Source organism: Lentinula edodes, assembly GCF_021015755.1.
Source record: "Lentinula edodes strain Le(Bin) 0899 ss11 chromosome Unknown C8R40scaffold_68, whole genome shotgun sequence".
NCBI classification, from domain to species: Eukaryota; Fungi; Basidiomycota; class Agaricomycetes; order Agaricales; family Omphalotaceae; genus Lentinula; species Lentinula edodes.
Genome location: NW_025764374.1, coordinates 69,952 through 95,305, shown reverse-complemented (window position 1 = coordinate 95,305; position 25,354 = coordinate 69,952). Strand labels below are relative to the sequence as shown.

Sequence of the window (25,354 nt, the reverse complement as noted above, 5' to 3'; positions counted from 1 at the left end):
GGAGGTGGGTCACGAGGAGATTCAGAAGCAGCACGACGTTGGGGTTGTTTTCCCGTACGGCGAGCAATGGCTTGGAGGATTGGAGAGTCAATTCGAGTAGTAGAGCGGCCCCGAGCCGGAGCGACCACGGGGGGTTGTCCACGGCGAGGGGTCAGGACTTGGACAGGTTGTCCGTCACTAGTGAATAAAGTACTGTACTCAAATTGCTGTTCTTCCTCCATGGCTTCAGGAAGAGTTGACGTAGTTGGAACTGTGGCTGGACCGAAACCGCGATTACGGCGACGTGGTTGACCAATTGCAGAGATAGAGTCGGAGAAAGGGGCGAAAGATTGGGCTGTGGTGAAGAAAGTGTTTTCTTCGGAGTTTGCTCTAGATTGAGCTCGAGTTTTCGGAGGCATAAAAAATGATAAGTCAGTACGACGTTACGGATTGAGTTTAATTATACTGTTAAGATCATGTACACCGTGTAACCGTGCCAAAGTCACAAGGTGTCTAAGTGCGGAAGACGAGTGGGACAGTAGTGAAGTTATTAACAACACCGCCATTACGCCGTTAGTCCCCGGAGAGCGAGAGTAGAGAGAGAGGAGCTAAGTAGCAGCCAGGTCGGAGCGGCGGTATCGCCGATGACGAGGAGCGGACCAGAGAACGTTAAAGTCCTAAGGTCGAGGAGAACGTACTTCGAGGCGTTGAGCCTGAAGACTTAGAGAAGAGTTAAGTTGAGAAGGGAGATCTAAGTTGATCTAAGTTGATAATTAAACTGAGGAACTACAGTAGCGTACAGGCAGTATTTATATCTACGGAACGGCGCAGCGGTGCGGAGCGCCAGACTAACTACTAGGAGCTATACGAGTAGTACCTGCAGGGTAAAGTAAAAGACAATAAAGAGAGACTAGAACGAAAGAGTAAAAGACAATAGTGAGAGACTAGAACAAAAGGGTATGTGTAGCGAGAAAGAACAATAAGAGTCAGACTACAATAAGAGCAGATCTTCGGAATACCGAGCGGCGGAATGGAGGCCCGCGGCATGGACTTGACATATGCATCACATTCCTGATCAATGCATCCTTGAATAAACTATGGGAGACACTGGTTAGAGCCAGGATTGATAACATGCAGCCAATGTACGCACAAAAGCTTCCTCCACAGATAAATGTCTTGGCCTTCCTCTCAATTCAATTGCTGCCTTTTGTGGAATAACACTCCCAGTGGGTTTCCATTGATGAATGATACGACTTTGTTGACAAAGACTGACTTGAGTGAATCCTTGAATCTCTAGTGGATTATGTAGCTCGGAAAGTCAAAGAACAGTCCAGCAAAGCTGCTTGGGCAGTGCCTTTCTTTTGGTCATAGGGTATGCAGTACAAGTGACAATAAAGCAGCTCTTCGAGTTGTGACTTAGACATTTCCTGTTCCTGTATTCAAAACCATACTTGCATCTCTAGAATACTACTCACTCTACTTTAGATGGCTCGGGATTCTTGTATATGAATTGATTACTTTGGGAAAAGTGGAATCTTGTACAAAGAGGAGGAGGTATTCATAACACCAAAAAAACCCTCAAAAAAGCTTGAATTACTGCTGAGCATCTGCATTTACATGAGCAGAATACAGGACACATCTGCAAAACCTGTTTTTTTGGCTAAGGGTCTGAAAGTGGTCGAGAGCACTTCCCAGCAGTGAAAGCACCCAGAGCATGTTGCTTTTGGTGCTTTCAGCACTGGGATCTGCTGGGATCTGCTCTCAGCCCTTAGCCGAATATCCAGGTTTTGCAGATGCAGGTTACAATAAGTCAATAAGTATTGTATTTACTGAGATATGGATGAAATCTGTTCGGAGGTCAGACGTGCACAAAAACATCGTGAGAGCAAAAATTTGAGTTTGGCCAACTTTTTTGAAAACAGCAATAAATCGTTTGATGCCCAGTGTGGAGTAGGCGGGAGGGTCGAGCTTCAATTTTGTTTTTGATCATTCTAACACTTGGTCCGGCGGATTCTCAGGGTGACAAGTTCCATGAGAAAATCACATTTTACAGTTTTTTTTATTTACATAACTCTTCATTTACTGCAAGTAAGTATCACATTTTACAGTGTCCACTGTAAATCCCATTCAGTAGCACAGTGTTTCAGCCTCAGCATTAAGTTAGCACACCATGGTAGACAAGGAATTAAGCCTTTGAGGCCAATGTGCTACTCTTTGATGGGGAATCTCGCAATATTGCATTGTATGAAGTCTGAATGAAATTCTGATAGGCCTATAGATTTATTATATAAATAAGTCTAAGATTTTATGCACCCCAGTGAGATACTTGGGGATGTTAAGATAGACTTAGTTGGTAGTAAATCAACTGTAATATTGATGATCTGTACCTGTTAAGATAGAGTATTCTACATAAGGATTGTGTTCATACAAATATTGAGTGGGCTCACCCTCAGTCGGTAGTAAATCAACTGAGGGTCTTGAAAATGCTGCACTTGTAATATACTGACTATGAACCGTATGTCATGCCCTGACCGCCACCAGACCCGTCACAGCACCAACCAGAAGCTCCCATACCTCTTATCTAGCTCCGTAAACCCCCAAGACAGTACCGTCACTTCCCTGTAACCTTCCCATTACAAGAGTGCCTGACGACTTCCTCGACACGCATACCTCCCCTGGCACGCATACAGGACCCCCTACGAAAAACTCCATTAAGTATCAATCTCGATTACTGCCTCATGTTCATTAGATCTCCTGATGTTCCCTTGTTCACTTCCTGTACCTATTTAAGTAGCTCTGCAACATCCCAAAGCCCCAGCTTGGTATATTTTGAACACACACCCTTTACATAGGTCCAGTCCCTGTCCCTTTGTACCTGCTACCTATACGGAATTCTCTTTACTCTCTGTTTCTCTACCTCTGTTTCTCTCTACTCTTGTCTACTGCCTCTACAATCGTCTATACGGTCGAATATACACTTTTACTTCACGTCTAAGCAATCCGAGTGAGTCTCCGAGCTCCCCAATGCCCAACACCTTGGTGAGCTAACCTCCCCAAAACCTCCTCGAGCTCCCCAATTGCTCCACAAGCTCTGGGATCTCAATCTAGGTAATGTCGAAGCTACCCCTTACATCGAACTATGTGCCGCTTCTCCGTTACCACCTCCAACACTCGAGGACGTCCACCCCTAAGCCCCAGTTCCCGGGACCTCCCCTCCCGGGTGTATATCTTCTCAGGAGCTTATACACTTGAGACCTATTCGATCCCACGTTGACGTTCTAGCGAGTATAACTCCTTCTATGTAACTCTACTAGGTTCCGTACATTTACCTCCTCTATCTATGCCTTAGGGACCTCCCTGGACCTTACAGGAACCCCTCCAAGGGTCACATCTCTCTATCCCAGCCACTACTAGGTCATTCCTGTCCTCGGTCGCGGTTTCCGTAGCTCCCTTTGAGCTCCAGCCTGCTCCTAGCATGTTACAACATAAACTCTTCATCCCAAAACCTACCCTAAGACCTATTCTGACCCAGGTCTTACACTGTACAGTACCAAGTATAAAGCCATGTGTCTTGTACATACTTAGGCATGCAGAGTACTCCCCAACAGGGGAATATTCCATATGTACATTATGAGGCTGTAGTTTATGGAAGACTTGTCCTTATGTAGGTCACATCATTGTCAAGTCCATGCCTCAGTGCCTCACTCCGCCACTCGGTATTCCGAGATCTGTCCTTTATTGTAATCTATTCTTTATTTTTCTTTCTCGCTACACATACCCATTTATTCCAGTCTCTCCTTATTGTCTTATTCTCTACCCTGTAGGTACTACACGTATAACTCCTAGTAGTTAGTCTGGCGCCCCGCCCTGATGCGCCAATCCATAGATATAAATACTGCCTGTACAATACTGTAGTCCTCAGTTTAATTATCAACTTAGATTCTCCTCTCCAACTTAGATCATTAGATCTTTGTCTCTTGCCTTTAAGTCTTCAGGCTTGTCGCCTTGAAGACTTCCTTACTCTGACCTTGGGACTTATATGTTCTTTGGTTCGTTCCCCGTTGTCTGCGTTACCGCTGTTCTGACTTGGCTGCCCCTGGTTCTCACCTTCTCTATTCTCGATCTCTGGGGACTAACGGTGTAACGGCAGTGCTGTTAATAACTTCACTACTGTCCCATTCGACCCTCCGCTTTTAGACACCTTGTGGCCTCTGGCACGGTTACACAGTGTACATGATCTTAACAGTCATGCTATTTCACTTTGCTTACTTAGAAGGAGTTTCTCCATATATGGTACTCAGTCACATTCATTTAATGTGACCAGCACGGAATAATCACGGGATGCCGTGACTTGTCCCGCTTTCAAAGTCCATCTGCAGACATGTCTGCTTTGTCGCTTATCATTTTTCTGCACCTGTTATTGAATGGTATATGCTAGACTCTAGTGTGTATATTGAGGATTTTTGTGCTCAGAAAATCATATTCAATGTGCAGAGTATATATGAATACATGCGATTGTAGGCCACTGCACCACTGTGCATGGCAAAAACTCGGCTCCTTCCTTGTGGGTTATTAAATATTAATTAAATATTATGGAATCAAAAAAACGAGGGGGCCTTTCAGGTGCCAACATTGATTCTTTGAGAAAAGCAAAATACAAGTAAATTTACTTAAACTATCTATGGAGTAACAGGGAGTAACTGAATGAGACGAGAAAAAGTAATTGTGACAGAGGGTGACAGTCCCGTGATATCCCGTGCCGGTCACAAGAAATCAATACAATTCAACTCAGTGTTACATTTGGCCAAATAAGGCAAAACTACTACCATAAAAGGGAATCAAAATTGTATGGAGCGGCGTATATAAGGACTATACTTCCGTAAACTACAGCCTCGTAATTTCCAACATTTTACTGGATATCTGCTAACCACAGTAAATATGGGGAAAAGAAACAAAGATAGACAAAGTATCTTCCATCAAAGAGGATTGAATTCTAGATGTTATCATTAGCCCATATTCATCAATAGATCTACAAGGTCTATAATATACATGTCTATGTTGTGTTTGCTGTAGTAGACAAGAGGATTGAGGCATGCCAGGGCAAGCCACTGAACTAAATTTACAGTGGTGGCAAAAGTGGAATTATGTACGAGAAATTGCCGGACCGAGATTTCAAATGATCAAAAACAAAATTGAAGCTCGACCCTCCCGCCTTAACGCACTCAGGAAGGGCACAGTTGATTTTTCAATTTTGATAATTTGTTGCCGGTTTATTGCCAGTCCATCAGATATTTAATATCAGCTTTCTCGCACCATACATCAGCAAAACCTGTATGTTCGCCAGAGCAAGGGTACTGGCTGGAGAGTGCTCTCCAGCACCCAAAGTACCGAGAGCAAAATTTTAAACTTGCACTGGGTGCTTTGGCTGCTGGGAAGTGCTCTCACCTGCTCTCGGAGAATTAGCCAAAAGAACAGGTTTTGCAGATGTACCTTGAGTTTCAATGCTTTTATGCATGCAGTAGGAGCATTTTTGTGGCCTTCAAACTCTTAAGTAAATACACTGTCATCTTTTGCCTTCTAGTTACCTCAGGGATGATAAATATCCCCCTTTGAGTATTCATGTCTCCACTCAATTTATCTCACATCTGTAAAACCTGTATTTTCGGCTAAGAGCTCGAAAGCAGCTGACAGCACTGTCCAGCTGGGAAAGTGCTCCCAGCAGTACTGAAAAACTGCTGGGAGTGCTTTCAGCGCTGGACAGCGCTCTCCAGCTAGTACCCTTGCTCTCGCGAACACCCAGGTTTTGCAGATGCAATTTACAATTTTTGAAGGAATTCATGCCTCTATCTCAATGTATGGGGGTCATGCAGTCCTACTTAGGGTGTGATACAGAGTGCTTGTTACTTGAACTCAGAGCTCATATGGTAAACTCCAGCATAAGCATTTCTTCTGATAAAAACAAGCAAGCTCAAAGAACTTGAATAGCTATTAAGACTAAATAACATCTGCAAAAGCTGGATGTTCACAAGAGCAATGGAGGCACTGTCCAGCTCCCAGTAATTCTTCAGTACTGCTGGTGGATAGTGCTGTCAGCTGCTTTATGTTGAGGGATACTCCATGTGCTCGAGTCCATTCTGTACATACCTGAGACTTCTCCTTGTATGTAAAGTTACAAGACAGCATTATTACATTATACTATATAGTACCTAGGTAGACAACAATGGAATGCCTCTTGAACACCTCAGTTACTTTACTGAGTTAAACCTTGACACTTTTGAGCTCTTAGTCAACTTGAAGAATACAGATTTTACAGATCATGAACAGTTCAAAAACACAGAGAGCTATTGTACCAAATACTCTAGCTCATGTAAAGAATAGGGTACAGCATCTTTCATTATCAATAGTTGGAATAAATGCCTAAAGGGAAATGCATTGAAGGCTGGAGGACACTGTCATTCAATGGGCAATGATGCAAGGATAGGCTATCAGTTTCACTGTGCCTTCTCCCGGGTGTGCTACCTGAGGAGTTTATCATTCCTGAGGTACTTAGAAGGCAGAAAAATGACTGTGTATTCACTGAAGAGTTCGAAGGCCACAAAAATACTTTTACTGCATGCATAAAAGTGTCGATGGTGAGATATCAAATTCGACGGACCGGCAATAAACCGGCAACAAATTATCAAAATTGAAAAATCAACCGTGCCCTTCCCGAGTGCGTTACCTGCCTACGAGCCAGGACCCCCCAAAATCCCGAGGAACCTGGATACCAAATTTTTCAAAATTTTTGGAAATTTGTCCGTACACAGACCCGAAACCGTGTCCGGATCTGCCCCCGGGTGTAGTGAAATTTTTTTGTTTTTGTCCGAACATTTGGTATCAAGGTCCATATAATTGATTTTTTTCGTTTTCCTCAGCGAAATACAATACTTTATGACAGTACTACTCTTCTACATCATTCTCCTTTGAATCCTTCTTCGACTGCTTCTTATACAATGCAATTGCCATGAAAATATTGTCTCTACTCCCCTGCAAATCAATGTAAAGCTGCGTATCTCCCTGGCCAAGTTGTACCTCGGTATGATTATCTGAGGTACTTGAGAGATCAGGTGGCTGCACTCGTGCCAAAACGTGGATCGATGGCAGCAAAGCATAGGACACCGTTTCGAGAAGGGAACCTGCTTCAGTCCGGGATGTGAATCTGTTGTTGCCTGAGTGTTCAAACAATTGAACGGCAATGTAGGAGAAGGCTGAAATACTCGACTTGCTGTCAAGAACGGCATCGTGTTTTCCATGCTTTCCACCACCCTTGGCATAGAACGTTAGGACTATTTTCTGGATATTAGTTCCAAGCAATAAAGCAGACACAACATACATACCTTTCGCAAGGAAAATATCGTTGATATCTCCCGGGTTTGCCGCTACTAGTGTGAAGTCTCCTACTCGTAGAGGTGTTAGAGAAGATACACGAGCCTCCACTATGTCATGTAGTCGTTTGAGCTTAGCCTTTGTGAATATATCACGGCGCTTTCGAGCTGCCTACAAGAATATGTGTTACTCCCACTGTATACCAAGCCTGAATAACTCACCATTTTGTCAACAGAAGAGGCAGCCGCCACTACATTAGCTGCGTTGCCACTCAAAGCTGGAGATTCTTCTTTAGAGCCTAGAGCCTTTGTTCTCAATGACCGGCCAACACCTGTGGTCAAACCCTGTTCCTGTGCTTCCTTCAGAGCATTTCGCATCGCTTTGATGATCTTTGCTCGTGGGGACTCTTTGCCTGGTGTAGATTCTGACTGGCTTGTGCGGACACCATGCTCTGCCTGATATGTTTGATGCGCACGGCGTAATTCAATGAGGACAGAATAATCAAATGAAGATGCAGAGGTAACAGAAGCACCTTGTCTCCCAAAGATACTTGGTGTAGTGATTATCGGTCGGATAGATGGAGAGGTGAGATCAGCTGCCTGAAACTGTCGAAGCTCTAGACATTCCTCATCAAACTCGGCACTGTGCTCCTCTTGGTCTGTAAATGCTTGTCTGTGTTGTAACGTGAGATGGGATCAGCTTTGTAAGTTTAAGACACTTACACTTTCATATGCTCATCAACTTGCAGAGCTACTGCAGCGTAAGCAAGGTTTTGTATCTTTACTAGTTGTGCTTGTGTTGCCATCCATTGAAGTTCGTCCAATTGACTCTGTACTAAGAGCTGCTGTAGTTCCTCGGCCTCGCTGATAGAATCAATATTCCATGAACCAACACCGTGTTCATCATGTTCATCCTCTGAAGTCAAGAGGATATCAGTTTCAGAACGATACCAGCTTGAAATGGAGGGAATTTGAGCAACCCCTCGTTGTCTCAGTGCACGCATATTCCGAAGTCGACTAGGTTGAATGCCTACAGCAATCATGAGCTGATCAGCTTGATCAAACGCAACAGGTACAAGGTCTGCCCGGATTTGATCATCATCTGGAAAGGATGCAAGGGCAAGTGGATCCATTCCTGAGGTATTGAAATAAGTATGGCAGTACCCACTTGCTCTGGCCTTTCCATTTGCTGTTTGTGCACGTGAAATCGCAGAGCGAACTGAGACGTGGAGCTTCGGAATCATGTAAAGAAAATCCAGATAACAGAAGTCCTTCACAATCTTCCGAGACTCTCCGATACAGTGTTCACATGTCTCACTTGAGTGTAAGTGAGGGATGAGAGGTTCCAACTTCGGAAGATGGTCGCGGTAAATGAAGATTAGGGAGATGTATCCCTCAATTACTATCCTTGTAATGTCTGAACACTGTCGTGACAGAAAATAAAGATCCCGCTTGTAGCCTGCACACTGAAGAAATTCATCCCACAGATTGAGGAAATACCAAGCACGGAGGACCATAATAAGATGTTCAGCGTGGTTGATTTTACGGCTCTGGTATGCGTCTACGAGCTCACCAAATACAAATAAGTAAATGATGATTCCTGCCCATTCGGGATTTTGATCAGCAAGGAACTGAAGTGTATGAGCAGAAAATAGGCGAGTAGCTGCATTTTCATCCTGGCAATCAAGTTTCTCAACGTCCCGTCGATACAGTGGTGTACCGGGATCATGAGCAAGTTTGTGAGCTTGTGCATAAAATGCAGTATGATTTCCTAGAACAAGCAGTCGAGCACCTGAGTAAAGATTGTTGCGGAACGTCTTCAGTGCATGTTTAGAGTCTTGGATCATAGCAACTGGTTGATTGTCGAAAACAGGGATAATGATCTTAAGCTCTTCCCCAGAGCTTTTGGGTGGAGGGATGATGTGCTCAATCCGAGAATCACCATGCTCCACAAGTAGTGCTTGGATCTTCTGTTCGATCTCTGTACCATCACAGGCATAAGAGACAACCTGGATTTTCCATGCAATAAGCCCGCGTATTAGCTCCTGGGTGTATGGCTCAAGCTTTTCAGCTGTGAGTCCGGTACCAAGGGGCATGGCATGAAGAACAATGGGTGTAGACCATGGCGCTTGAACAGTCATACACCAAATTCGGATCTATCGATACAGTATCAAGTTTTAGTATGTGGAAATATATTCTTTAGTGTTGGCTCACCTTTGTAGCCTTCTGTATCGTTGCTTCCTTCATAGCAAGGTCAACAGATTCAGGATCGTTGACTTCTACTGGGCCATTACTTCCCCCGATGAGGAAATGTTTTTTCTTTTCAGGATCCCAGTAAAGACGAAGGCTTGCAAAGAGTTTCGCATCATCGCAACAGACGCTTACAGGTCCCTTATAACCCAAGCTTTTAAGATGTGTTGCTGCCAATTCAAATGTACGGTCACAGATTTCCATAGGGAATTTTGGCTTCCTAGCTTCTTTCTGTCTAAAACATTGTTATTCCGAAGTACTGAATAATATAAGATAATGATATGGCACTTACCGAAAGCTTTCAAATGACTTTGCAGGGAACCATTCTTTGAAAGTGCGGTATGCAGCTGGACTGGTGATTCTGATAATATTCACGAAGTCCTCATAGGCAGGTGAATACTTGAAGTTTTGCATGCCCACACCCCGTTCTTCCTTATCGTACTTCGTCAGGATTGCTTGGGTCAACCCCTCAAAAACCTCATCATCATACTTCCCCTGAAGTACACCCAAAGCATATCGAACAAAAGGTGTGTTTTTGGACTTCTCCTCCAAAAGCTCTCTCACACTGATACTTCGCGCATAGATTTTTCCAAGAAAGGCTGGTTGATATCGGTGATTAGTATGAATGAAATTTTTGTCAAGAGGCTTTGGGCGGCGAATTGCATTCTTGAAAATGCGAGACTTATAGATTGCACGACATTCAATGCATGGAAGAAGAGGTTGAGGGGAGGTATCTTCAATTTCTTTGGTACAGGCATGTGAATAGATTGTAGGCGGAGTAAGATGATGCTTGTTCACCCAAGTATGTGACAACTCCTGGGTAATTATTACCTGCCTGCGTTGAGATTCTTCGAGGGCTGAAAAGGGCTGACAATATAGCTCCTTTGAAATTTCCGTAACACTTCTTCCACCCCCACCTGGGTATCCTGTGCATTCGAGATAATGTTCGATCCGAGGATCATATGCTGCAGTAAGTCCACAACAAGCCACCATCTTTGGTGTGTTCACCTCTGCCACAGATTTACGGGCTGAATCACTATAACCATGTTCATTATGAGGTAAGAGAACCAATAAGAAATCAACCACGTACTTAGACATTGTCTTTTTGGACAGCAATCCAGTCCCCACTAAGGGAGTATTTGAGGATTTTGACGAGAAGAAATTGGTAACTTTATGGCTGTTGATGGCAGCCAATTTTGCCTTCGATTTTGTTGACTTCGATGAGCAGTTCTTGATATGAGCACGAGCACGCGTGAGGTCATAAGCTTGTTTTGCCTTATACCATCTCCCACATGTGGAATGCCGAAAATCAACAGCATTATCTCTGTACTCTACTGCAGAATCCAACCCGCGAAGTCCATTTTTCCACTCTGTATACCGCACCTGATCTAACACAAACGTACCATCCCTTTGTGACTGACGGACTTTCGAAGAATAGACTGCAGATCGGCTTTCTCCTTTCTGAAACTTTGACTTCTCCTGCTCAATCTCGGCACTGCTGCTCCGATCATGTTTAAGTGTAGAGGACGTGTGCGATTGACTTAAGGGAGAGGGAGATCGCATTTTAACATCGGATGGAAGCAAAGGGATTGGAGATGTGTCGCGTGAATCAAAGGGAGATAGAGTCAAAGAGACTGGAGAATTATTCCATGAGCTATGTTGAGAGACAATAGGAGTCGCAGAGACTGATATATTGTGTTGCTGGCCATCACCGGTGACAGCCAAATCATCCTCACTGGAACCATATGCTGTTTCGGAATCAGCATCGCAGTCGGAGTCTGACACTTCACCAGCCTCGTAGTTAGAGGACAGTATGGAAGCAATTGGGTTTAGAAGATCTGCAAGACCCAAATGTGTACTATCAGACTGGGTAGGAAGGGGACTAGTGAGTGGAAGAAGATTAGACATTGAAGGAGAACCAGAATTCATCGCAGCAACACTGGGACAGTCAGCACATAGATCAATGAACCACTGCATACGGTGCACTAATGCAAGATCAGGACACCACAGAGTATCACCGAAAACTGCATGCGAAATAGCATTAGCTACACAGATACCACAGCTGAATGAATCACACTGGACTCCACACTCAATCAAAAAACCCTTATCAGCGAATTTACAGTTGAAACGCTTGCGTAGCCATAGGTCCACCTTTTGTAGAAAGGTGAAAGGGCGAGATTTACCGAGAGAGTCACCTAGCAACATTCAAATCTGTTAGCAAATCGATTGAAAAACCCACAAACTAATGTACAAACCATAGAATACCTCTCCACGATGGAAATCAAGAGCAATGGCTATCCAATGGTTGCCATTCACATGAAGAGGGGCGTATAAAACGTCAATCCTGTCTTCAATAATGACCGTCTCGAAATGTTTGAGGACAGTATCTTCTACATTACGGCCTTTACGAAGAGCTTTGTAGATAACTGGGTTCATCAACTTGTTTGTGAAAGCGAGGGGTGCAATCATGAATCGCCGGGTTGATTTTGCACCATGAAGCTTGAGACGCAGGTTCATATGTCCCACCATAAGGTCAATATGGTCTCCTGAGAGCCAACCGGGTCCCAAGAATTCAGTAAAGGATATAGTATGTATGTTATAGTGGGGCATTAGCTCATTCCATCCAATCAAGTGCAACATCTCCCAAGCTTTGTCGAAGACTACCTTTGTCTCACTATCAGGTGCACTGTGTTTCTGACGTTCAACATATTTGATAGCTTGACCCCAGTGCATCTGTGTCTCCCTTACTTCTGTTACTTGAGTCCAAAACTCCAAAACATAGAATGGGAACCGGTCACTTCCACCGTTTCGGGGATCTACAATTGACTGATTCCCTTGCAGCCAGTAGGAGCCAAGCGCAACCTTCAACTGATTCACAAAGTGCATCGGAGGGACTGAACGGAGTATCAGTTGTTTGACATCAGAGCTTGGGGGATCACGACTGAACCAGAAATCAGTGTGTCCAGTGATGATATCGGATGAACGTGGTGGGAGGCTTGCATTAACAAAGTGATATGCTGATATGTGGATAGGATCCACGGGAAAGAATGGGGAGAATGCATCAGGCGGGACCATAAGAAGCTCGGCGCGAGCCATAAGAAGGCTGGGTGGGGGATCTGCGGGCCAGGTTTTGCCACAGTTAATCCATTCAGTAGGTCTGAAATTGTCTTCATCAAGGTCTATAACTGAGCTATCCCAGCTGTCCATTGAGACAAAATGGTTGATTTGAGAATAGATGGATGTACAAGAGATGGTAATTCTGTATAAAGCCTCAAATGCTCCTTTGCCCCTCGCCCGCTGCATACACACCATTTACACGTTGCAAAACCGCCGCGCGCTACAAACAAATAAGGACATACCAGGCTCTCTCGGGCCGGTATAAAAGCGGTGTCCGAACAGGATCAACCTCCAAATATTTGTTCGATTTGTCCGCACCAGGTATGAAAGTCAAATGAAAAAATCTGAAAAAATGTCCGTATTTGATGAGGGTTTGACTCGATAATTTTCAAAAATTTGTCCGGATTGGTATCCAGGTTCCTCGGGATTTTGGGGGGTCCTTACGAGCCCAGTGTCAACATTTTGAGCCCAGGTTTCAAATGATACCGGGGTTAGGATTACGGCATTGGAAATCACTGGGTTAAACCTAGTTTATTTAATAGAACTGGTTGTCCTTTCCCGGGCCGGGTGACTGCCTGGCCCCATTCAACCGTTGCCCTCTCGCCACCATGACTGCCACACCTCCCGCCACCAAAGAGCTCAAATACATGTTCGCGCATATCGAAGATGATAAACTAGTGAAAGATCCTGATAATCCGAAGTTCGACTATGGAGGTCCCGGTGATAATTTTGATTCCTTCATAGCTCCCATTCGAAAACAGCGACCTCAAATTCATCGAAAATGGGTTCTTCTAGTGCGTTGCTAAAGAAGAGCTTTTCTTGAACTCATTGTTTTGCATAGGTCCCTGAAACTCCGATTATGTATGCCCCTTCCACAACCTTCTGGAATCGTGTCGCAGAATGCCCGCCTGTTGAGTATTACGCCGGATATTGGCGTGTTTGGGAGTCTGGCCCCCTTCCTGCCCCTGTTCCGCCCATCGATCCCGTCTCCATATCTGTCTTTCTGGTTCCTGATTCCCAGTACGCACAGCTGAATGAGGAACGGGACAAGTTGACCGATTTGCGGGTGAAGAACATCTTTCAACGTCCCCAGAAGGCTCCTTCCAAGGGTGCAACCGCCTCTACTTTCATCAACGACCACAAATCCAATCCCATCGCCATTGGGAGGCCGAAGCAGGACGATTTCTATCACGTCCCTATTTCCCTCTTCCATGCCGAATTTGCTCAATTTAAAGAAGACATTGTTTCCGGCGCTCTTGATCAAGAACTGTCACCCCTCGCTTACAGGTGGTTGAAGGAACTTTCAGGCTTCTTTGAGGACGAGAAGAAGCGAGAGTCCAAGTTTCACGAGCTACTATCCGATTTACTTGACGGTTACAAGGTGGTGAAAAAACAAATCGGCTCGTTCGAAACCGACGGAGGCATTGATCCGAATGATTTAGATATACCTGATCTGTTGGTTAAGCCCTTGCTTGTGGAGGTCAAGATAGAATTCACCCAAGGATCGTGTGACGCTGTCTTCGAGATTGTACTTTATGATCAGGAAGGGGTCAGGCTCATACTTTCAAACGATAATTACAAGGGTGATTGGCGAAAGACAAGAATTCCCTCTGTCCTTGTCATTCATAATGGTATGTCACAAACCTTTGTTGTTGCTCTGTTTGATTATAACATGATACAGGGCCCAATGTTCAGGCTCTAGGTGCCGTCTATCTAACCGATCAATACGTTGAAGTGCTCTCACCTTCGCTGCCGCTCTACTTCAGCGAGTACGATACCCGTTCTATGGAAAATCTTCTCAGATTTATGACAGCCCTCCGGAATCTCTTCCGCTCTCTTCTCAAGGTTTACGAAAAGCCAAACGACTACGCTATTGACTCTGATCAGGTCAGTTTCCCTTATCCTCGCTCATACCGGTCTTCCGGGACCACGGTTTGGTTCAACTACATCAAGCGAGTCAGCCAGATTCGCCTCGTATTCACCGCTCGTACTGAGGGTGATCAAGATATTATCATCAAATTTGGATACGGGCCTTATGGAGTTGAGGCGCATCAGGCAGCAGCTGAATCTGGCTTTGCCCCAGCTCTGCTGAGCCATTCCAATCTTGCTGGTGGGTGGTGGATGGTAGTAATGGAGAACTTGGAAAGTGACTTTCAACCATGCGACGATTTTGACATCCTCGAGCCATCTTGCAAGGATGCGATTACAAAGTCTGTGTCCAAGTTTCACAAACTGGGTTTTGTTCATGGTGATTTGCGTGACACGAATGTGTTTGTGCGTCGAAAGCAGGATAGATGGGAATGTCAGCTCATTGACTATGATTGGGCTGGGCGAGAAGGAGAGGTTGTGTACCCGATTGGAGTGTATAACACACACAGTGTCTGGCGACCCGAGCTCCATCTAGACGGTCAGTTGATTACCTCTGAGCATGATAATTTAACAGTAAATGAATTTTTGAGACGACGCACTAAAATCATTCGTTTCTGATGTAATATTTCTTGGAATTGTACTGCATCCATACGATAGTCTCAGTCAGTGCTTCCACACTATGTTTCATTATTTGTTTGTTTTATGGAGGAACAACCCCCAGCATATACTACCTCTCCTGCCTGACAATCCCTTTCCAGCTAATTTCCCCGACACGGTTGCTGGATATCGATACAATCAGATTCTGACCTCAGAATATTGTTGTCTCTGGTATCTCATACAGCATATAGCTGTTGCCTTTACTCTCTACCTTCTACAGGTACAATAAGTCAGGCTCCCTCTTCCAAGAGCTCCGATGCTATTCTCCCCACCTCAATCGGGCAGGAACTCGCAACATAACCCTTCATGCGCAATGATCTGCGATTTTGATGTTGATTTCGTCGAACCAATCCTCGAAAGCGGTTATACAGGAAGTGCATTACTGGGGTTCTTATCTGCCGAAGAACTTAGCCATAATCCCTATCTCACACCAGCATCCTTGGATCTCCCTTATATCCTTAGACTCTATAAGGGGTTTTCTCCCACCCACATTGTTGCAGGAGGATGCGGAGCAAACACTTGATCCTATGCGCACTTTCCATTATCAACTAGTCGCTGACAATGATGATTCGGCGACGACGAGATTCTTGGTTTACCCTAACTCGAACCACTCCTTCTTGGTATCTTCGTTCTTTGAACCACCACACACTCAAGCATTTTCAGAGGCAGGTTGTTGGCTCCTACGTGTATCATAGTTGAGGTGTAATCTCTTTTGATCTCGGGCTGGGGAAGTACCCAGTACGTAGTGCTACAAACATCTGGGTTTGTTGGCCCCAGGCAAAAATGTTTGAGTTCCTGTACTATACAAATGCGAGAAGGAGTGAATGTAAGATCGAAATCAATCCAGGTCCGTTAATGATACAAATATATGGATAAGAAGACAAATGCAGGAGGATGACGGTCAATACATGAATCGGAATGTAATAAGTGGGGGTGAAAATGTCATATAGAAAGAGCGAGAAGATACTTGAATTAATCCAGAAACAAATCCGTAGAGAAGACGAGGACTGATGCAAAAGGAAAGTGCAAGAGAAAAATTTAGTCACTAATTACAAGAAGCAGATGCAGAAAACAAGAAGCTATCCTAGCTGCGAGTCGGAGACACATTTAGCTGTCGAAGCTGGGAAGTCGATAGCATTCAAGCTGATAGTCGATCGACTGCTGGGGCTGATAGAGTTCCTCCCGCTGAAAGTAGCTTCCAGGGACTAAGGAGGGATCGAGCTCGGGGAGTAGGTCCGTCGTATAGTCAACGTCACCACCAGTGTTGACGTTATTGATCAGCGGGAAGTTCTGATCAGTAGAGCCAGAGAGGAAATCCATGGGGTTCGTGGATAAGTCGAATTGGTTCGAGTTAAAGGCGAACGGGTTGAATTCTGGAGCACTCGAGCCTGAGGCTATTGTGGTGGGATCAAAGTATTCGTTTGACAACAAGGTATCGAAAGCCGCTTTGAACAACTCGTCATCGGAGGTAGGGCTGTATACCGATGTCCCTAGGGATTGTTGCTGTTGTTGCGAAAACGTAGCGGCCATTGGAGTGGACTCGAGGGGAGACTGGTTTGTAGAAAATCAGTGAAAAATAGAGATGATTCGCAGAATAACCCACATTGTATACTTCGTAACCAGCAAGACTAGCTTGAAACTTCGGATCTAGGATCCAGGTGTCAGCTCCAGCGAAAGGCGGAGGGGCTCCGTTTGAATAAGGGGAGACCTCCCGACTTCCTGAGTCGAGAGAGGATGATCCCCATGATTCACCGGAGTAGAAAGGCGAAGGAGAAGAATCGGCTCCGGAGAAGTCTGAGCTGCCCATACTAGATGGCGAGAAGGAGGAGCGGAAAGACGAGCCCTCGTAGTCATCATCATCGCTGTGCCGGGCACTGCGTTTAGCATTAGCTACCGGCTTACCCCTAGCCTTCTCTGCCTTAGCATCTGCGATCTGTTGCTTCGTCCTCGGCTTGTAGAAGTAACCAGGGTACTTCCGAGCGTGTTCTTCCTTCTCTTGCTGAGCGCGAGCATGATATTCCTCTTGTCCTGCAGGACCCAAGGCTCTCCAGAGTTTGCCGGCCTCCCTAGATATGTCCATCTGGGTTGGCTTATTTATACCGGTATTTGCTTTGAGGAGCTCGAGGTTTTCGCCCCGGAATATCATGAAAGCATTTCGAGGACGAGGGATTTTGTGGGAAGCTGAGCTCTGCTTAACTTTCGGCATGATATCGGAGGAGAGTCGATCGAAGGATGATGAAGTAGGAAGAGCTGGACAGTACGATGTAGGTGATTTAACTTGTAGTTGGAGGTGGTAACAGGAGATAAGAGGATGAGGGGAAACCTCGATTCTGGAGTCGACTTTAAAACTCTAACACGTGATGGTCAAAGGTGGTCAAAGGTGGCCAAGAGTTGCACATTTCTGAATCTGTCGAACAACAAGACAATCGGATGCAAATCTCCGAGCCTCCCATCAAATTGCCATTATCATATTCTTAGAATATGATTCAATATCATAGGTTTGACACAGATCCTTGTTCACAGGAGCACTGGAAGTATTGAAGGTGCTCGACTCTTGAACCCGTAAATGGAGAAGGTAAAGGCGGTCGATACCTGACACCAGACAGCGGCCAGAAGATTTTCTGATGTAAGTAATTTGAATCTTCGTCGGGTTGACGTGTGGCTAAAGGATGGTCGAATTGGCAAAGTTGTTTGATCCCGAACACAGCATCAGTTGATCCCGGCTTAAGGTTAACTTTGACCTTTGACTGGATCATGGATGGTCGTTGTGGTCGTTGCGGAACTGTGACCTTTGACCGAATGGACCGTCGCGGTCAAATGAAATTGATGAAATAGTCTTACAAGGCCTTGGACTGCAAAGGCAAAACACGGTTGGTATCGACTCGAAACAGTCTTCTACTGTTACCGGCGTAGAGGATTTGAGTCTTGATCGCTCTTTCATCCGTCTCCACGGTGACTGGTCAAATGGGAGAGAAACGAGTCGAAGAAGCTGCATCACACAGGTATGTTTGTCTACTCAACGTCGTACTGGTACCTTTAGCAACAAACAAGACCTATTAGACCAGACTTATGAACACGAGCCGTGTGACCTCTTTAATCTAGTAACCAAACGGCCAAAACTCGTTAAATTGGACGTCTAGAGATAGTACGGGGGAAAACGCTCGCGTACAAACAAAAATGACTTGGGTGTCGTGAACACAACACTGATGTTGGAACAGATGACCGTGGTGTAACCAGACATGGGTTAGCATGCATCACATCCTGCAACGAGTCCATTCTTTCCCAAAGATTCATTCAGATGTGCATTTCTAAGCAAGAAGAAAAAGACGAGGCTGAATAGCTAAATATTTCCTCCGTTAGAACTCAACCTTCACTAAGGAGAACGCGTAGAAAGAAACTCACAGTGTGAAATCGCGGCCTCAATATTCACGCAGTACAGTCCCCGAACCCTATACGACCCAGATACGACCCAACGACGCTTTCAAAAACGTAATCAAAAGTCTGTTTTCGATTGCAATGCGTGATACGGTCATTTCATTCGTGATGATGGTGATATTAAGACGAAAGGAGATACGTGGTGACGGTAGTAGATCGAAGAGCCTAACGCGTGTAAAACGGAAAGCTGGAATCGCTCAGAGGGGCAGTTACCGAATGCAAAGATAAACTTCAGGTGAGGGTGTTCGCGGAGGTCGGTCATTATTTGACAAATGCTGTCCGATGAGGCCAGATGTTTTTTTCGATGCCTCGCACGAAGCCTGGGGAATCCTCAGGTTGATGAATAAATAGGTGTAGAGCAAAGTTAAGCATATATCAGATCCTTGACAGATAGGAAGGTAGCCTCTACAATATCTTGACTTAAGCGGGCTCATGCCTGTTCATGCACACGAACGATCGTTGTAACAGCGAGTCGAACGTCGTTTATGGCAGAGAAATGAAACAGCTGTGTTGTCATATGATTAGACATGTAGAGCTGTGAAGGATATTGAAAGACGCACAGCGTACTTATATTGTTACAACAACCTCAGATCAATCGAGCCCGAATCTCGGTATGAATTACATGGACGTAATTTGGCAGAGGTGCGCGAAGACGGATGAGGACATGGCCGATTTCTATGGTATTAAGGAAGCACGAGAGATGATGCGTCCGCAGTCCTGTAAATATTTGTTATACGACCTGCGGTGAGAGGATTTAGTGACATCGACGTTCAAAGAGAATGAACGCACCAGTCCTGTGAGTCGCACAACATTGGCCGATATCAGCCAATATCCCAGCTGAGCTCGAGCTCCTGCTAGCTACACTCTGAGGAGTTCTACACTTGAGACGAAGAAATCTAGACGAGCTTCAACTGGCCAGAATTCGAGGCGAAACGCATAATGCCCTGCAAGAGGAATTGTAAGTACCCATTGAGTATACGACAACGGAAAGGAACCAACCTCAATTTAGAGACCCACATACTTCCTCGATGTCATCTTTCTGAGAGCGGGATAGAGTAGGATGTTATTTTCGGGCAATGATCAACCTTGTCAACGCTCAGCGACATGAGATGGTTATGGTACATAACGTTGACATAACGGAAGTAGTATCGCGCGCGCCAGGATTAAGCGCCTAGCTCCAAACTCTTCTTGCTCCACCCTCAAAGTCACGATGCAGGATTCCTTTCTCGACGCTGAAATGTGTATACGTCATTTCTTACGCTCCTACCATTCTATTCATATCGCTATATGTTATCTCCGTATGTTTTTCGGAGAGTCAACATTTCACACTTACTTAAAGTTACTTTTACGATCATAACCACAACTCTTCAAGTCTAATTTAATCGAGATGGCCTATAGCGAGGTAAATCAAGTGAGTATTATATTGTGAATATCTTTCTATGTGAACCTGACCTTTCGCTTCAGGTTCGTTTAGCTCCTGCGACGGTTCCCGTCGTCCAATCTCAATCACAAGTACCCGGTAAGTCTTGTCTGAGGAATCAGTATCTTGATCTCTCTTGCTTAACAGTTTAGAAGGTGTAGCGGAATACGGATCGTATAACGCGACATACAGTAATCCACAAATGGTCTCAACAATTCCCAATTCGACTAGCAGTGTATATGGTGGCTGGACCAATGCAGGAGCGATGAATGGATCACTCGCTCCCGGTGTCGCCTCCGGTGTGCCTACTATAGTTGCTGCAAGCACACCTTCCCCGATAATCACCGCTAGCAGTGCGCCTACAACCCCAGTCGGCGCAGCTACCGCACTTCCTCAAACCGGTGTAGCTTATACTGTCCCTCAGGCTGGTGTAGGTTCCGCCATGCCTCAACCTGGGATAGCTTCTACTATGCCTCCAACCGGTGTAGTCCCTCCTATTCCTCAAGAGAATACGGCTTACATTATGCCTCAAGCAGGTATAGCATCTATGCCTACCGCTGCTCCTCATACCGGTGTACCTGCTGTTGTGCCTCAAACAGGTATGGCTCCTACAGTGCCTCAGGCTACTCCGGGATCTGCGCTTACCAGTAGTTCTGCTTTCTCCGGTACACGTCGCCGTGTTCGAAATATTTTCGGGGGATCAGGAGCACCGGGAGCCGGAGGAATGGCCAGTGCTGGAAATACCGCAGTTCAAACTCAAATGGGAGGCATGGGTATGGGTATGGGAGCCCCAGGATCCATGGGTGGCATGGGTGCAGGAACGATGGGAAGCATGGGCGGTATGACAGGAGCTGGAGGATTCGCACCGTACCCCAACACCATGTATCCATCGATGGGCTCAGGCATGGCTTATCCTCCTGCCGTAGCTCAACCGCAGATGCAGTATGGTGGCACTGGAATGATGATGCCTTCTGCTCAGTCTCAACAAGCTCCTGTCGTCGTGTATACTAAACCCAGGAGGCACCATCATCATCGCTCTAGCAAACATGGACATGGATATGGTCGCCGCTCTCGAAGTGTTGAGATCGATCGGTACTGAGTATTGAATATTGAATACCGAGTTCAATTACAGTACTTATCCCTCACATCGCGTATCTATCTTCTTTTGTACGATATGTATAAGTAAATTCTATTAATTGTACAGTAAACTCTTGGAGGTCTGTTGAGGAGCTTGGCACCGTCACAGTCGTACAATGAGTTGATCCATCAAAGCAGAATTCACGCGCTACCATGACCTTCGACTATCATCCTCTTTTAATGGCACAACGTATTGTACAACGGAAAAGTTCCTTGCACGGAACTTGTGATCTCGATATCAGTGCTCTTATGCTCTCCCCGTGGTCCCGGTCCAGGTGATCCCTCTCAAAACCCTTCGAAACCGACTACTAGCTGGCCTCCTAGAAACCATCCGCTATCTTCGTCCCTTTTCCGTGTAGTCATGGGATAACTATGGAGTATCTACGCCAAACGACCTGCCCAAGAACGGATTTTTGTCGTGCTTTCTATGTAACACCTGCTTTGCTTTGCGGTAAGTGTCGGGTTCGTATTCCGATGTCTGTCGAATGCTCAATTTTCAATTCCCTTTCAGAGCAGTTCCTAGTCTTTTCCTGGACCAATATACTCGAAAACGAAATGTCCTGGTCGGAAAGGCACGCGAGGAAATTCGGCACAATTCCCCGGTCTAAAGGATACATCCGACTTGGGGCAAACGAAGAGAAAATACTTAAGAGAGGAGAGGGAATGCGATATAGTTGAGGCTTTCGTCTTCGTTAGTGGTTGTATCGCAGCCTTTTCTTGGGGTCTTTGAATGCCATGTCGCCAACGCACAGGCTCTATTTCCTTATCCTGTGTGCGTTCATACCTCGACGGGTCCAGACTCAACAGATATACGATGTTGTGAGCTCATTTCCAAATATAACAAGGTCTTTCTACTGATGGACCTGGTTGCACAGTGGCAGACTACCTGGGATCGATCGTCCCTATTTACGTCTTTCCCGCGAACCACGTCCACAGCGATAAACTTCAATCCAAGCACGAACTCAATTCCGACGAGCGTAAATATCGTAGTAGATGATGCAGTGGAATATCAGGATATCATTGGTTTCGGAGGATCTCTAAGTGAGCAACGTTTGTTTATCCTTCACGACGTATGAACAAAAAACTATTTATCAATCTCTTCAGCGGACTCCGCGGCTCTGATATTGAAGAATATCAAGGTACGTTTCATGTTCCTGTGCGATCGTTTTTTCTAATCTCGACAACGTAGACTGCGAACTCGGGCAACTACTGGAACCTTTTGAATTACATGTTCAATCCAACAGATGGTGTGAATGCTGCCGGATTAAGCTACGTTCGCGTTCCCATTGGTGCTTCAGACTTTTCCGCCTCCGGTACGGGCTTGTAATTCGTCCGTGGTTCAACCTGTTCTTATCTTTCTATTCAAACGTGTGCCGTAGTCTACAGTTTGGATGACTCGAATGGCGATACGTCTTTCCACAGTTTTAATATCAATCGCGCTCCAGCGTATCTTTTCGAGGTTTTGAGGGACATACAAACGATCAATGATCTATTAAAGGTTGTTATAATCTTCTTCTGTCCTCTAAACTTAGGACGGCAAGGTCTTGACATACTTTTTTTAAGGTTCATGTCCTTCCTTGGTCCCCGGTAATTGATTACTATGCTCATGACTCTTCTTCTCGGTTTGACCAAAATCTTGCATCACAGCCCGCGTGGATGAAAGATAGTGGAACAATGAATGGTGGTTCAATAAAACCTGATATGGTCTCATTTTGTACGGAGTGTATCGAGTCCGCTCAACAAATTTGACCTAAAGAATTCATTGCAGATCCGACCTATCTCCTCAAAGCAGTCAAAGGGTTTCAAGCGATGGGATTTCCTATCTATGCTGTTTCGATTCAGGCATGCATGAACCCTTCATCGTTCACGTTTTCGTTGCTGACGTTCACTTGGGGCGGGGGGTGCTACAGAATGAACCTCAAAACTCGAATCCCACTTATCCCACCTGCACAATTGCACCAGATGTGGAAGCGCAAATCGGGTCCGCATTAAGATCACTGCTTAATGACAATGGTTTATCGAATGTAAAGATCATCGGCTACGAGGTAGACCCCGCGCTCTTCTGCTTTCATTCTTTTGATTCAGACTATTTTACTAACCGAGATGAACTTTCAGCATAATTGGGATGATGCTGGAGCGTATCCAGTAACTCTGGTCTGTGCCCCTTGGAGTATACTTACTTCGACGTGACGGCTCCGATGCACTTACTCGCTGTTGGTACAGATCCACGATGCGCCTGATGCCTTCGCTGGGGTAGCGTGGGTGTTTTTCTATTAACGGTATTCCCGTGGTGTGTGAATCTCATCTAACGCCCCTTTGTCATCGACAGATTCCATTGCTACGAAGGAAATGTAGACAATCAAGATGTCTTTCACAACGCTGAACCTTCCAAGGTATGCGTTCTTCTGTGGCAATAAGGTTAAGCAACCTCAAGCATTGCAGGACGTTTACTTGACTGAATGTACTGGAACATTGGGCTCAGATTGGTGGGGTGACATCAAGGTTAGTCTATTGCTGATGCTGAAACCCATTGAAATCGACGTTGTGTTTGCAGTGGTACATGGATAATCTGTGAGACTCATTGTCGAATTTCTCTTCTCGATTGATTTAGACCGAGAAGTAGATGGATCGGCGCATTAGAACACAATGCTAAATCTGTGAAGCACTTCGGATTCTACGGCCTTGTGATTTTTACTAAACCGTTTCCAGGGCCTCATGTGGAATATCGCTCTCGATGGTAATGGAAACCCGATGCTTCCAGGCGCCGTCAGTTGTAACAAAGGAGGATGCAGAGGTCTGGTTACTGTAAATAGTGACGGCTCTTATTCTTTCAACCAGGATTTTTATTCCATGGCTCAAGCGTCGAAAGCCGTCATTCCTAAGGACTCTGGGGGACCTTTTGGAACACGGATTCACGTTTCTGTGACTGGATCACTTGGATGGACTCTCCGAGCTGGAGCATATATCACTCGACGAAAAAATCCTAGTGATTGGTCAAGATATTCTATCGTCGTATTAAATTGTGAGCACTTCAAAATCTGTTGTCAACTAAATTAACGAGATCTTCTACTACACAGGGTATGATACCAGTCCCGCGGGAAGTTGGAGCCCCACTCCAGTTACTGCCTCTATCTCGTTCAGAGGCATGCAGGTAAGCTAAATAAATTCAGCAAAAGATTAAACGTTGTGCTGCGCACATGCTCCTAGTTCCGATGCTCAAACATTCTCCCCTAGGCTACATATACCTTTCCCGTTGGGGTGACCACTTTATGGTGGTACGCACCCCCGACGTCATAAATGTCAATTCGGGTGAACTAATCTTCCCGCTTTCCACTATGTATTCGAGGGAATATTTTATGATTCATTCGTATGCATTTACACCCCTCACGAATCCCGAGAGGACCATGATCATAACACATAGCTACCTCCGTCGACCTCCGTCGATTACTTATTTAGGTGGTCGACCCTGTGATACATAACACGCTTTTCATGGGCCTCACCAGTCACCAATTCATATATGTATCATACTACATTACATGTAATGCAGTTTGTATTATTTGTCCCCTTACAGGGCTGACTTTCTTCGAGTGTTCTACAATATGTGGTGAAGAATTTCTTCAGGAATATGGATCAATTGTACTAATTGTATATCAATTCATGCGGAGGTTGGGCCGTAAGTCCGCGACCCTCCTGTTCGCGTTGACTTCGAGCCTGATTGGGAACGTCGTGAGCTAGTACTGCCAGTCCTACTGTGTACTTACATATGCATGTACAAAGCAACGCGCGGTAGCAGCTCATTTCCGACGCGTTGGACTTCTGAATAACTTGGATCTGGCTAAAAAAAATTCTAAGAGGACATCTGAAGACGGTTTTCTTTTCTTGGCTGAGCTTCTCGTCTGTTTTAGGCAGTTGAATTCCTCCTACTATGAGTGGGACATACAGTAAAAACAATTCAGTTCCAGGGTGCACATCAGTCGAGTGGCTGTGAAAATTCATCAGAGCGCGTGGATGAGTCAGACAAACGTGGTTGATATTCTCCAACATCAACTTCAGTCTTCTATTTTCGCAGGTGTCTTTCTAACAACAGTTCTGATTCTGCTCTAGCAAATGTCGATATGCGCCTTTG

General features: G+C 45.3%; 6 protein-coding genes across 6 annotated transcripts; 3 read left to right on the top strand and 3 right to left on the bottom strand.

Annotated features, from left to right (window-relative positions):
- Positions 1-7,556: 7,556 nt before the first annotated feature.
- C8R40DRAFT_999318 (uncharacterized protein) lies at positions 7,557-9,439 on the bottom strand (the record flags this gene model as incomplete). The annotated part of the gene is made up of 2 exons (XM_046236807.1): positions 7,557-8,016; positions 8,067-9,439. Coding segments are annotated over 2 exons (1,833 nt in total), but the record flags the coding sequence as incomplete, so codon positions are not given.
- A 442-nt stretch (positions 9,440-9,881) lies between these two features.
- C8R40DRAFT_1061849 (uncharacterized protein) lies at positions 9,882-10,586 on the bottom strand (the record flags this gene model as incomplete). Its single annotated transcript, XM_046225448.1, has 1 exon — positions 9,882-10,586. One exon carries the CDS (start codon positions 10,584-10,586, stop codon positions 9,882-9,884), a length of 705 nt encoding a protein of 234 aa, XP_046079635.1.
- A 2,694-nt stretch (positions 10,587-13,280) lies between these two features.
- C8R40DRAFT_1156512 (uncharacterized protein) lies at positions 13,281-15,370 on the top strand. Its single transcript, XM_046229613.1, has 3 exons — positions 13,281-13,504; positions 13,552-14,343; positions 14,394-15,370. The coding sequence occupies exons 1-3, from the start codon at positions 13,319-13,321 to the stop codon at positions 15,195-15,197; spliced, it is 1,782 nt and encodes a 593-aa protein (XP_046079634.1). The 5' UTR covers positions 13,281-13,318; the 3' UTR covers positions 15,198-15,370.
- A 710-nt stretch (positions 15,371-16,080) lies between these two features.
- C8R40DRAFT_823379 (uncharacterized protein) lies at positions 16,081-17,585 on the bottom strand. Its single transcript, XM_046236342.1, has 2 exons — positions 16,840-17,585; positions 16,081-16,787 (listed from the first exon to the last, which is right to left on the bottom strand). The coding sequence occupies exons 1-2, from the start codon at positions 17,440-17,442 to the stop codon at positions 16,344-16,346; spliced, it is 1,047 nt and encodes a 348-aa protein (XP_046079633.1). The 5' UTR covers positions 17,443-17,585; the 3' UTR covers positions 16,081-16,343.
- A 2,270-nt stretch (positions 17,586-19,855) lies between these two features.
- On the top strand, positions 19,856-21,350 carry C8R40DRAFT_1134678 (uncharacterized protein). Its single transcript, XM_046229318.1, has 4 exons — positions 19,856-20,082; positions 20,136-20,190; positions 20,247-20,690; positions 20,796-21,350. Exons 1-4 carry the CDS (start codon positions 20,059-20,061, stop codon positions 21,188-21,190), a joined length of 918 nt encoding a protein of 305 aa, XP_046079632.1. The 5' UTR covers positions 19,856-20,058; the 3' UTR covers positions 21,191-21,350.
- A 613-nt stretch (positions 21,351-21,963) lies between these two features.
- On the top strand, positions 21,964-24,525 carry C8R40DRAFT_1061715 (glycoside hydrolase superfamily; the record flags this gene model as incomplete). Its single annotated transcript, XM_046225441.1, has 18 exons — positions 21,964-22,047; positions 22,104-22,269; positions 22,333-22,367; positions 22,418-22,541; positions 22,608-22,729; positions 22,792-22,815; positions 22,876-22,942; positions 22,997-23,058; positions 23,139-23,273; positions 23,344-23,382; positions 23,452-23,486; positions 23,558-23,621; positions 23,671-23,730; positions 23,783-23,799; positions 23,852-23,885; positions 23,938-24,250; positions 24,306-24,379; positions 24,463-24,525. The coding sequence occupies 18 exons, from the start codon at positions 21,964-21,966 to the stop codon at positions 24,523-24,525; spliced, it is 1,518 nt and encodes a 505-aa protein (XP_046079631.1).
- Between the last annotated feature and the right edge of the window lie 829 nt (positions 24,526-25,354).

Excerpts from the sequence above, each read along its gene's own strand:
- C8R40DRAFT_1134678 (XM_046229318.1), top strand. The coding sequence starts at position 20,059 with ATGGCCTATAGCGAGGTAAATCAA. Across the intron at positions 20,083-20,135 it reads CCTATAGCGAGGTAAATCAA|GTTCGTTTAGCTCCTGCGAC; the intron begins GTGAGTATTATA and ends CTTTCGCTTCAG. Across the intron at positions 20,691-20,795 it reads TGCTGTTGTGCCTCAAACAG|GAGCACCGGGAGCCGGAGGA; the intron begins GTATGGCTCCTA and ends TCGGGGGATCAG.
- C8R40DRAFT_1156512 (XM_046229613.1), top strand. The coding sequence starts at position 13,319 with ATGACTGCCACACCTCCCGCCACCAAAGAGCTCAAATACATGTTCGCG. Across the intron at positions 13,505-13,551 it reads ATCGAAAATGGGTTCTTCTA|GTCCCTGAAACTCCGATTAT; the intron begins GTGCGTTGCTAA and ends TGTTTTGCATAG. Across the intron at positions 14,344-14,393 it reads TCCTTGTCATTCATAATGGT|CCCAATGTTCAGGCTCTAGG; the intron begins ATGTCACAAACC and ends CATGATACAGGG.
- C8R40DRAFT_823379 (XM_046236342.1), bottom strand. The coding sequence starts at position 17,442 with ATGCCGAAAGTTAAGCAGAGCTCAGCTTCCCACAAAATCCCTCGTCCT. Across the intron at positions 16,788-16,839 it reads CTGGTTACGAAGTATACAAT|TCTCCCCTCGAGTCCACTCC; the intron begins GTGGGTTATTCT and ends TCTACAAACCAG.